At 37.2% G+C, this 13,134-nt stretch overlaps 1 protein-coding gene across 1 annotated transcript; it reads right to left on the reverse strand.

Annotated features, from left to right (window-relative positions):
* Positions 1-3,926: 3,926 nt before the first annotated feature.
* LOC129888911 (delta(12)-fatty-acid desaturase FAD2-like) lies at positions 3,927-4,952 on the reverse strand. The gene has a single exon (XM_055963979.1). The coding sequence runs from the start codon at positions 4,950-4,952 to the stop codon at positions 3,927-3,929; it is 1,026 nt and encodes a 341-aa protein (XP_055819954.1).
* Between the last annotated feature and the right edge of the window lie 8,182 nt (positions 4,953-13,134).

Raw genomic sequence — 13,134 nt, forward strand, 5'->3', positions numbered from 1 at the left:
CCTAGAACCAAGCTAAGTCCAAAGAATTTGTCTTGGCTAAGTTTTAGAATGAGTCCGTATAAGTGGTCGACTTCTAACGACCATACCTTTTGAAATATGACAATCTGGGTGGCCCATGACCTATTAAATTAAAGGTCTTCGAGTCTTCTTTCCAACGCCACCAAGATTGTAATTTTTAGAGTTTGGAGTCAAAAGTTATAACTATCCTAAGACAGAATAGTACTGCAGGAATTTCAGGCCTGAGTGGTAACTGCTGGAAACCTGGGCTTGGCGCCTTAGTAGTTTGGTCCCTGGTACAGCGCGCCACTACGAGATGTGCAGGGTTTTCAAGCCTATTTTCCAGAACCCAGAAAATATAGGCTTGGCGTTGTAAGGGCGCGACCCGCCACTATAGCGCCATAAAACAGCCTCAGTAGTTTGGTCCTTGGTGCGACGCGCCACTATCAAATGTGCAGGTTTTAAGCCTATATTCGACTTGGCGCCACAGTGGCGCAACGCACCACTGTCGCGCCAGGAGTGTTTTACCCCCTTTTTCCAGATTTTCGAAGAAAGGGCAAATTGGGCATTTCCCATATTATATATACACACTAGCCTTAGACGTTTTTGGACCATTTTTTTTAGTTCCTCTCTCTCTCTAAAAAAAGCCCTAGAAATTCCCTCTCTTCTCCTTCAAATCTTTCTCCAACAAGGATTGCCTTCAAGAACTTCAAAAATTCAAGCCTTCCATTGAAGACCTAACATCAAGGTTTCTTCAAAGTCTTCACCAAAGTATGTAAGGATACTAAAAGCATGGATTGAGTTCACCCATGTGCCCTACACCTTCTTTGAGGTTAAATGTTCATAAAAATGGAGTTTCTTGATAGGCTTATGTCCAAATGAGTCTTTTCATCTATTAATTTGATTCTTGTTATGTTGATGTTGTTGAGTCAAAAAATTTCTAAAATCTTCATGTTAGTATGAGTCGATGGATATGAGTTGTTAAACATACTTTATTGATTTTCTTAACTATGTTGATTATGTTAAATATGTTACTTTTCTTAAATATGTTGCTCCTCTTGAATTGTTGATTTATAATCTTGGAGTTGTGATGAGTTCCAAAGATTTGTTAAATGAATAGAGGAACAATTGGATAGGTTTGTATGTTGTTATAAATGCATATTTAATCTACTCTTGAAAGATATGATTGGGATTGATCGGATAGTATGATTGGGAGAGGTTTGATTGTGATAGAATTGATGATTTGACAAGGTTCCAACTGAGACTTGTCGATATGATTTGATTGAGTTGATTGGATGGAGTTTTATGAGCATTGAGTCTTGGGAGGAGTATCGAGCACCGAATTGGGTAAGAGTAAGTAATAACTCGAACCCAATAACTACGTCGCCGAATGTAGGAGGGGATTGAACTATTAAAGTCGGATGTTTCCCCAAATATTATTGTCCTGACATTATAGGACTTGGTTGAATTGGATCCATAATTGGTTGATTCATTCATACCCTGACAAAGTATGAACGAACGCGGCAACAACATCGGTTTGTTGTACTGTCACTGGCTCATAAGTGATGGTTGTCGGATAAGAGAAATTCCTATAGAGGTCTTGATAGTACTCTGAGTCGGATTGGGTTGAATTGTATGTGATTGGTCCCGTCTAAATCATATTCATGTTTAGGCTTAGGACACTTGATTGAGTTGTTCTTTTTCTTGAGTTGTGATTTCGAGTTGACTTGATTCTTTCTTGATGTTTGTTTCATTCGGCCATTTTACATACTCATACATTTCATGTACTGACGTCATTTGGCCTGCATCATTTCATGATGCAGAGACAGGTACTAGAGATCATCAATCGATGCACCGTTGAAGATCTTCTCACTTTCAGCTAGTTGGTGAGTCCTCCCAATTTCCGGAGGATACTGAGATTATCCTTATAGTTTTGTTTTGTGTCATTTATTTTGATTGTTGGTAGCCATGGACTTGTCATTGGCACCTCCTAGATTGTTGATAGAGGCTTCATAGACTAGAGTGTGGAAGTGTTGAATTGTCCATTTTGACTAGTTTTATTCTAGTTAGTTATTGATTGGGTATTCGTTTGACCTTTGGCCTTAAGTTATGAATAGTATCCTTATGATTGAGCCTTTCGCTGATAGAATGTGAATGAACGAAAGTGTGACTGGACCAGGTGGTTCGCTTGAAGGTCAGAAATGGCTTTCGAGTGCCGGCCACGTCTAGGGTACCCTCCCGGTGCGTGACACAATAAATACTTCTACTTTGCAGGGTCTTTATGAGTTGCTTATAAAGGATCATCCGACTGCTCCTCCTCCAGCCAAAAATGTCTAGTCCTTAACCATATTATTTTTGTATTCCTCCCTGCGCTAAGATCTAGAACTGCTCAGTTTACTTCTATTTCGTTGTACATGTTTTGTTGTTTTGACTATGCTGGATTCTTGCTTTATGATTCCATGTTCTCCGTATTTATGCAATTGCTTTATTATAGCTAAATGAGTAGTGTATGGCCTTGAGTATTAAAATTGTTCATATTTTTTACTTACAATATTTTATGATGCCAAAAGAGGGGAAATCATGCTTATGTAATATTAACCTAGTTAGACTTACTTGGTTCTCTAATATGATTCTCTTTGAGTATTTTTGTAAGGAACAAAAAGGTTAACAGGGTTGAAATTTTACACACATGGAGTCAAGGTTTTTCATCATCAAAAAGGGGGAATTTGTTGAATTTGTTAGATCAAGAATGATTTTGATGATCGATAGAAGGAGTAGCTGAAAGGAACAAGTCACCACTATGTGTTCCTATCAAACTGAATCCAACTAGGATTAGGAGAAGTGCAAATATGCGGAAGAGTGAAGATCTAAGGCGGTGAAACATAGATGTAGAAAAAGATTTTTTTCTTTAAAAGTAGTAGCAGTCCAACAAGGAAAAGAAAGCGGTAAAAATTAAGAAATAGACTTCGACTCAAAGAAGGAGAAGTCTACGTCTATAAATACAATAAGGTTTTTACAAAAACCTTTGCGCACTTACGATAGAGAGCATCAAGTAGAACGAATTCAAATAAGAGAGAGTTCATATGTGAGAGAGTTCTGGTTGAGATTTCATAGTGCTACGAAGACAAAGAAACAAGATTGAAGAACCTGTTCCATAGGATAAACGAGTATAGTTCCAAGTTCGTTTGTTTGTATTATTGATTATCGAGTTGTAATCATTGTTGGTTTAGTGTGAAGCTTATTCTTCGAGTTGAGGGAAACTTGGAGAAAAGGTTCAACAATCAAGGGTGATTTTTGATAAACAGGAATTAGAGTTTATAATTTCTTAGATTGTTTAGGATTATAATCCTAAACAATTATTTAGTGAAGTTAAGTTAAATCCTACAGAGTTGTAGGTCATAGTTTTTCACCCTTGTGAGCAGGGGGGTTTCACGATAAATCATTGTGTCATTACTTTATTTATTTGTCATTCGAAAACCAGACTTGGTACTTCGTCAGGAATAGACTCTACAGACTTGTTCCTTAGGCAAATTAGAGGGTCAGTATTCCAACCGGAGGTTTGCGTGTTATTTTTAGTAGTGTAACCATAGGTATCTTGGAGCCATCAGTGCTATAATACTCATTTTTTCATTGATTTGCATGTAGGTTTGCTTGAACCATATGGATTTGCTAGCTCAATTGAATAAAAACACTATGGGATAGGTAGATATATTTATTTTGTTGTGTAACAATGGATTTAGGAATATACTAGTGATAACTAAAACAAACATTGACAGTACAATTTAAGAAAAACACATAATTAAAAATTAGTAGATCCACTTAGGTTTAACATTAACCAATTCCGAATGACTATTTCTTGGTATTCATCTTTCAAAGCTTGTTTTTTACCAGTAAACACCTTTATCTTTATCTTTCTCCACAAAGATGCACTACTCTGTGTCCCTCCACATTGCCTTTAAGATTGGGGTATCATCAAATTGGTAGTATTCTCCTAGCAATGGCTTGATAGCTTTGGTTGCCTCCATTGCATGGTAATGTGATATGTATGAGAATATATGATGCAAAACATGAGAATCAGTAACATTGTGGAACACCTTATTTAGGACACCATAGTCTCTGTCTACCGTAGCTAGAGCTCCTCGCAGATAATCCCACTCCGATGAATCATAATGTGGCAGGAGAGGCACCCCATAGACGCAAACAACCCAAGCTAACCCTTGTGTCAAAGTAACGCGATACAACAAATAAGTAGCTGCAATCACACCTGCATCTGAAATGTAGATTTGTAGCCTCTCACGATCAGAATATATCGGGCTATAAGGATCATAATGACATGCAAAACGATCATATTTTTTGCCTGAGATATTGAAGATCAAGTACAAAGGCCAGGCAAAAGTGAGGGTGAAGGCGAGTACAAGTACTCGTCCTACTGGATTGTTCAAGTATTTGTAGTACCATCTTAATTTTGATTTAAGCCTGGGTATGTATACTTCATCATTCTCAAGGGAACCAGTGTTGGCATGGTGACGGCGATGACTATGTTTCCATGCAAAGTATGGTGTTAAAAGTGCAGAGTGGAGGATAAGACCAACAGTGTCATCTACCGATTGGTAATCACTGAAGCCATGGTGGCCGCATTCATGGCCAATAACCCATATTCCTGTGGAAACACAACCTTGAGCGATCCAATAGGTAGGCCATGCGAGATAACTTAATGGAGATGGAAGGAGTTGAAAGTAAGTGGTGGCAATGTAATAAAAGAGGGAGACAAGTATGAGATCCTGAATAAGATAGGAGAAGGAGCGAATGAGAGATCGCTGAAAGCAGTGGGGAGGGATGGCCTTCTTGATGTCACCAAGTGTAAAAGGTGGTTTTGAAGATGGCACTCTTTGGAGAGGATTTTTCTTTTGTTCAGTTTTCGTTGTCGGAGCAGACATATTACCACCACCTCCCATTTTTGTTCTCCTCCTTCTTCAATCCCGAATCTGTAGTTATTCAATATTTTACCATTAGGCAATGCAAATGATAATATAGAAGAAAAGTAAATTTTAACAAATTACAAAAACTAAATGAAGATAGATTATATTTTTAGTGAAAAACAATACCTCAAAATTCCCAATACGTGGGACACAGGAGCCAACCTACTCCGACTAATGGAAAAAAGAAATTTCTACATTCTTCACTACCACAACATGCTTTTTTCAATATTTCTAATTTCTTGGAATGCTCTCATTATCATAATTGAGATGGATCTAAAATTTAAATTAATGCATTCAATTCTTAAATTTTTTAGGTTTGAATTGATGTATATATATATATATATATACTACAAAATTATTACTGGGGTTGGGGGTGGGTGTGGGTGTAACAGCTTCAACACTTTCAATAGTATTACTAAAAGTATACGATTTTTTTTCATACTAAAGTATAATAAAAATATGTTTTTAAATTATTTAAAATGAAAAACAATGCCCTTCGTTTATAGTTTGGTTCGAAAATGTCCTTATCGTCAATACTTTGGTGTAGAAATGCCCTTATTGTTATTTAATGAGTCAAAAATAGTTTAAGGGCATTTTTCATCCAATTGAAGGGTACAGGTGAAAACATTATTAACGGTAGGGGTATCAATAACTTCATCTTAACGGTAAGGGTAAAGTCAACTAATATTGGTGAACCTCTTTCACATTCCACTTAGAAGTTTTTTGAAAAAATTACATAATTACACTCCTTTATTTACAATATTTTTCATTAGTCCCATCCATTTTAAAAATTCCTTCTTTTCATCCGGGTAAATTAATTCAATGATCCGCATATATTAATTCAGTAATCCGGATACATTCATTCTAATTCATAAATTATCTCTATGTTGAATGTATCATTCTTTAAATGTTACTTGCTGGTACATAAAACCCTAATTAATGTATCTATATTGCTGAATTAATGTATCTGGATTACTGAATTAATGTATCCGGATTACCATGTTTTTAAGGAATTTTCGTATATTAAAAAAAGGTAGAAACAATGATAATTAGCCCTTTATACTATGATTTATGTAAGTTATGCTAGTTTTTTTTCCATTAAAAAAATAATTTCTTTTTTGTAAATCATTTAAAATAAATTTTGAGGGGCTTGCGGGGGGACTAGCACACAACCAGCTGAGTTAGTTTTTTCAACTCATTTTATGTATTGAATGGTTACTCAAATCACAAGAGCGAGTTACTTGGATTGGTAAATAATTCTCACTTACAATTTTAAAATTATTGTGAGGCGCTTGAGTCATCAAAGGAGAAAAAAGATGGGAACTCCTAGCTGGAAGGGGTTAAAAAGATGAAGAAAGAAAAAAAATGATTAATCACCTAATAGTAATTACTATATATCTCATAGAATTAAACTTTTCGTTGAAGAAAAAATGTATCTCATATTAATTGTCTATTTTGCTATATCATATGCCTCTTAAACACAAATAAGAAGTATATGTTTACTAATTTACCTCTTTAATTCTTTTAATTTACTTTATCTATGTGCCTTATTTATCAATCCTAAGATTAACAATGGAGGAGTTTTCTAATTTTTTAAAGATGTGAAGCATTAATTATCATTTCATAATCGATTTGTTCTAACAATTCGTTTGTAAGGAAGGATAATCATATTTGTAGCCTATAAAGAAAGAATATCATTAATGCAAATTTTCAAAGAAAAAAATATAATATAATATTAGAGTAATAAAATTTAGCTCAAAAATTTGATAAGTTAATATATTAATATTGAAATAGTCTTGTTTCAATATAATAATTGCTTGTTGCAATGCATAAAATCTTAAGAAGGCACACAATTCTTTTTTGATTTTTTATAAGTAGAAAACAATAATATTCAATAATAATAGAGAATAAGAATACTATAAGGGAAATCACATTTCTCCTTTCCTCCTCCTCTGCTTTTCTGCTTCTCTTACTGTCTTTACACTTTGAGATCCTTCTTGTACTCGTTTGACAGATTTAATAGTAGTTCGCCGCCGTCGACTGTTGTCCGCCGCCGACGCCCCCTGTTTCAGAGTTCCGCTACAGTACAGCCAAGTAGTAACTACTAAATCAGAACCCAAAATCACTTTGTCAACTGTGTAATTCGTTTCTTCTTTTATTTAATCTTTTGTTATAAATCAGGAACACCAAATTTTATATTTGGTGTTTTGGTGCTCCAACAACAAACGTCACCGGAGCTTTTATAACCCATTCACCAGATCTGAAAACGTCACCGGAGCTAAGGCTTATATCTTCGGATCCGTAACATACAACGACAGTGAAGCTTGAAGCTTCATTCGCTTTACTTTCTTGCTTGTTTCATTTTCTTTCTATAACTAATCTTACAGGACAGGAAAAGTTTGATATTCAAACAACTCTGTTGTCGCCGACGCCCTCTGTTTCAGAGTTCCGCATCAGTAGCTGTGCTAGCAGTTACTCCTTTCTCTTCTGAAAAGCTGACGGAAATCACGGAATTTCTGAGAGGTGTATAGATCTGGATTCCCGGTGACGAACAACCGCTGCAACTCATCACCGTACGCAGACGTGAACAGTACTCCGATGGGAGCAGTATTTTCCGGCGGTAACCAGGTTCACTTCTACCGGAGTTGGTACCTCCGGTTCTTATATCTTGATATATCTAGTCTTTGTTCATATACGTGTCGTTACTTTTTGCCGACTTTAGACCCCTTAATAATTTATTAGTTCATACGCATTTTTGTGGCTTTGGATAGTAATGGTAGACTAGGGTCATGTTCTCACTCATGGACGGGGACGAGGGTAACGAGGAGTAAGTGGGTTAAAGGAGCGTCTAGACTGAGAATAGGTTCTTGGAACATTGGGACGTTAACGGGTAAATCCATAGAACTGGTTAAGATTCTAAAGAAGAGGAAGATTAATATAGCCTGTGTCCAGGAGACGAAATGGGTAGGCTCTAAAGCTAAGGAGGTAGACGGGTATAAGCTTTGGTTTTCTGGTAAATCGAAGTATAGGAATGGGGTAGGCATTTTAGTAGACAGTGATTTAAGGGATCAGGTGGTGGAGGTTAGGAGAGTCAATGATAGGATGATGTCGATTAAAATGGTCATTGAAGGGATCACGTTGAACGTTATTAGTGCCTATGCGCCGCAAGCGGGCTTACGCGAGGAGGATAAGAGGCGCTTTTGGGAGGATTTGGACGAGTTAGTGGTAGGCATACCACCTACTGAGAAGCTTTTTGTGGGAGGGGATTTCAATGGGCATATCGGGTCTATTTCAGGAGGGTATGATGATGTACATGGGGGATTTGGCTTCGGAGACAGAAATGGAGGAGGAATCTCACTTTTGGATTTCGCAAGAGCTTTCGGGTTAGTGATAGCCAACTCGAGTTTCCCAAAGAAGGAGGACCACTTGGTAACCTTCCGTAGCTCAGTGGCTAAAACTCAGATATATTTTTTACTTCTTAGGAAGGATGATAAAGGTTTGTGCAAAGACTGTAAGGTCATCCCGATCGATAACCTTACAACCCGACATAAGCTCTTAGTGATGGATTTAGGGATTAAGACGACGAGGATGAGGAGGGTCAGGGAAGAACGACCTAGGATCAGATGGAGGAGTTTGACAACCGTTAGGGCCCTAGAGATCAGAGAGAAATTGAAGGATATGGGAGCCTGGGATAGTAGTGGGGATGCGAACGGTATGTGGGATAGGACAGCTAGTTGTATTAGGGATGTAGCAAGGGAAGTGTTAGGAGTCTCAACTGGCAGTCGTAGACGGCATCGAGGGGACTGGTGGTGGAATCAAGAAGTGCAAGGGAAAGTGAAAGCAAAGAAGCTGGCGTATGCTAAGTTGATAGAGAGCAGGGATGAGATGGAGAAGTGGACGAATGGGGAACTGTATAAGATAGCGAGGAAGGAGGCGAAGTCGGCGGTTGCAACGGCAAAAACGACAGCTTTTGAACGCCTTTATGCTGAACTAGAAGAGAAAGGCGGGGATAGGAAGTTATTCAGGCTAGCTAGGGCCCGGGAGAGAAGGGCACGCGATGTGGATCAAGTGAAGTGCATTAAAGACGAGCACGGAAAAGTACTGACAGAGGATACCCTTATCAAACAAAGATGGCAGTCTTACTTCTATAAATGTTTGAATGACAGCGGGGACACAGAAATTATGTTGGGAGATTTGGAACATACAGGAAGGAGTCACGATATTGGGGGTTGTAGTAGTATTACGGTCGATGAGGTTAAAGGTGCTGTTCGTAGGATGCGCTGGGGAAGAGCGACCGAACCTGACGAGATCCCTGGAGAATTTTGGAAGAGTGCGGGCTCAGTAGGTTTGGAATGGCTGACTAGGTTATTTAATGTCATCTTTATGACTGCAATGATGCCCGTAGAATGGAGGTCGAGCATCATGATCCCTCTATACAAAAACAAGGGGGATAGCCAGAGTTGCGACAACTACAGAGGTATCAAGCTTCTAAGCCATACTATGAAAGTGTGGGAAAGAGTGGTGGAGATGAGGGTGAGGAGAGGCATGTCTATTTCAGAGAACCAGTTCGGATTTATGCCGGGACGCTCAACTACGGAATCCATCCATCTTATGAGGAGACTAATGGAGCAATATAGGGAGAGGAAGAGAGACTTGCATATGGTATTCATCGACTTAGAAAAGGCTTATGATAAAGTCCCTCGAGAGATACTATGGAGATGTTTGGAGGCTAAAGGTGTACCGGTAGCGTACATAAGGTTGATCAAGGACATGTACGAGGGTGCCAAAACCAGGGTAAGGATAGTAGGAGGGGACTCAGAACACTTTCCGGTGGTGATGGGGTTGCATCAAGGATCAGCCTTGAGTCCGTTTCTATTTGCCTTGGTAATGGATGTATTGACGCGACAAATTCAAGGTGAGGTACCATGGTGTATGCTTTTTGCGGACGACATAGTCCTCATCGATGATACTCGTAGCGGAGTTAACGCTAAGTTGGAAGATTGGAGATGCACCTTGGAGTCTAAAGGGTTTAAGCTGAGTAGGACCAAGACAGAGTACCTGGAGTGCCAATTCAGTGAGACACCTCAGGAGGTTAGCGCGGAAGTTAGGCTCGGGGACCAAGCCATCCAAAAGAAAAATAGTTTTAAGTACCTTGGTTCTATAATGCAAGGCAACGGGGAAATCGACGAGGATGTCACACATCGTATTGGGGCAGGATGGAGGAAATGGAGGCTCGCCTCCGGTGTGTTGTGTGATAAGAAGGTGCTACCACTACTTAAGGGCAAGTTTTACAAAGTGGTGGTTAGACCAGCTATGTTATACGGGGCAGAGTGTTGGCCAGTTAAGGTCTCCCACGTGCAAAAGATGAAAGTTGCCGAGATGAGAATGTTGAGATAGATGTGTGGGCATACTAGGAGCGACATGATTAGAAATGAGGCTATTCGAGACAAGGTAGGAGTGGCCTCGGTGGAAGACAAGATGCGGGAGACGTGACTGAGATGGTTTGGGCATGTAAAGAGGAGAGTCCCAGATGCACCAGTGCGGAGATGTGAGAGGTTGGCCATGGATGGTTTCAGAAGAGGTAGGGGTAGGCCGAAGAAATACTGGGGAGAGGTGATCAGACAGGACTTGACGCATTTACGACTTACCGAGGACATGACCTTAGATAGGAGGGTGTGGAGAACACATATTAGGGTAGAAGGCTAGCACATAGTGGTATTTCTCCCCCTTAGTCGCAGGCGTATTAATGCACTATGATTCCTTGTACTTTGATTTACGGTATTTATGTTACTATCTAATAATACTTACTGCTTTTTGTGCTTTGATTATTTCGTTATCTATTTATCTACTTTTAATACTCTTGTCTGACCTTTTTTTTATGCATCTACTGAGCCGAGGGTCTTTCGGAAACAGCCGTCCTACATTGGTAGGAGTTAGGTCTGCGTACACTTTACCCTCCCCAGACCCTACGATGTGGGATTGCACTGGGTTGTTGTTGTTGTTGTTGTAATAAGAATACTATAAGGGAGAACGGAAAACATAAATATAGGAATAATAAAAGGTACTCGTGTAAAAGATATTGTAATTACTTAAAACTATTTTCATTTCTCAATTGCAATGATTCCAACAGTAAAAGGTAAAAAAGTTATTGTACTTCCTATCATATATTTCTTTTTAAATGAGACATTACACGATATGAATCTGGATTAATCAGGCTTTAAAGTGGCTATCAAATACTAGATGAATATTAAAAAAATTCTTTTCAATTTAATACTCTCTCTAGTCCATATTAATTGGATTATTGGAGTACGATACATCTTTTAAAAAAAATATTTGAGGACATAATTGATGACTACTTTCCACTATTATTCTTTTGATTATTTTCAAATTACTCCCCTATAAAATTTAAATTAGTTAAGAACCTTTAAAGGAAGGATAAATATGGAAAAAGGTTCCAACAATTCTCTTGAACTTTGAAAATTCACTTATTTTGAACTATGAAAATGTCACGATCTGATTCCTCGAGTCATGATAACACCTATTATAACCCACTAATAGGTAAGCCGATCCTATTACAAAATTACAAGTAATGAGATTAAGGGCGAAAACTAAACAAGAGTAATCAATTTACAGAAAAAAGAAGAAGATTCAAGGTGGAAGCAAACCGAAACACAAATATATAATAGAGGATCCCTCCTAGAACTTGGAAGTCACAAGTACATAGCTACTACTAAACGAATACAAGTCCAAAAAATAGACCACAGAAATGAAAACTTGTCTCAGAAAGCAAAAAACTAGTCATCTATGTATAGAAAGGGACGGGTAAGTCCAAAATGCCATGTGCTCATCCTCGTCTCTGAATGAGACATGTGTAGGCTCGATCTCAATGCTATAATGAAGATGACCCATTTTTTCTTCTTCTTTCTAATTCTATACTCAAGCTTTTTTTGCTCTCTTTTATTCACCATTTCTGATCCTTTTTAATGGAAATGGCTTCTAATTTTTTTTTGTCATTGTGAAAAAAGAGCTATAATGAAGATGACCCATATGACCAAAGCTATAAAAAGGAATAAATTTACAGTCACGGTCTCAAAAAGATTCTTGCAATCTATCAATAATAAACTTTCAAAAGAAAAAAATTGATCATACCTGAACTAAATTGATGAAGAAGAAAAGGCAAACAACTAAGAATATCAACTAAAAGCACAAATCTTGACAAATTTTTCTTTGATTTGCGAAGAAATTATAGCTAGGGTTTGTGATTTTGAGAAAATAGTGAGTGAAAAGGTGAAAATATTTTTAAGTCTTTCACCTACCCTTACCCTTGTATATAATTCTATTTTATTTTTAAATTTTAAAATCTTCATGTAAATTAGTTGACAGTCATTGAATGGCTAATAAATTCACATCACAACGCTTGTCTTACACGCGTTTAGGTTGTAGGTGTCGATTTTTTTTTATTTAAACGTGGAATAGTTAAAGTGCCTACTTGTGCACTACAAAAAAGTTCAAGGTCTAATTTAAAATTTGAAACCAAATTTAAAGTCATATGTATGTATCTTCTAGTAACTTTATTTTTTATATAGTTCAAAGTAAAATAAAACGGATTTGAGTGGATAATTAACATGACATGATGCTTGATAATTATAGTGAAGGTATATACATTCACTTAATGAGCAGACATCAGAATGAAAAATTTAAAGCAAAAGGACAAATTTGTGTGCGTTGTAGCTTTCATATGAAATTTCCATGTCAAGAATCGTGCAAGACTTTAGAGAGATTACAATTTTTTTCACCATTCATAGTCGCCTTTCTTGACTTTAATTTACCATAATATATATGGATTATGTGGGCTATTTGGCGATGTAAAATGAAATTATGATTTAAAATTAGAGAAAAGGCATAAAGTAATATTTGAAGTTATCCCTTAATAATTTTAAAATGATATAATTATAACATCATTTTTTAACCGGTCTCAGATTTTAAAAAGCAAATACGATCATTCACTAATTATTATGTGACACGTGCTAGTTTAATTTAAAATATAATTTTTTCTGTTTTAAATTTTTTTTTATCCTTTTTTTCTTTATTTTTTGTCTCTCTTACTTTTTGACTTTTTTTTAACTTTAATTTTGAATTTACCTTAAATTTCACTTCA

This window comes from Solanum dulcamara, chromosome 1, assembly GCF_947179165.1.
Source record: "Solanum dulcamara chromosome 1, daSolDulc1.2, whole genome shotgun sequence".
Taxonomy (NCBI): Eukaryota; Viridiplantae; Streptophyta; class Magnoliopsida; order Solanales; family Solanaceae; genus Solanum; species Solanum dulcamara.

What these genes read in the sequence shown, in the direction of transcription:
- LOC129888911 (XM_055963979.1), bottom strand. Translation starts at nt 4,952, where the DNA reads ATGGGAGGTGGTGGTAATATGTCTGCTCCGACAACGAAAACTGAACAA.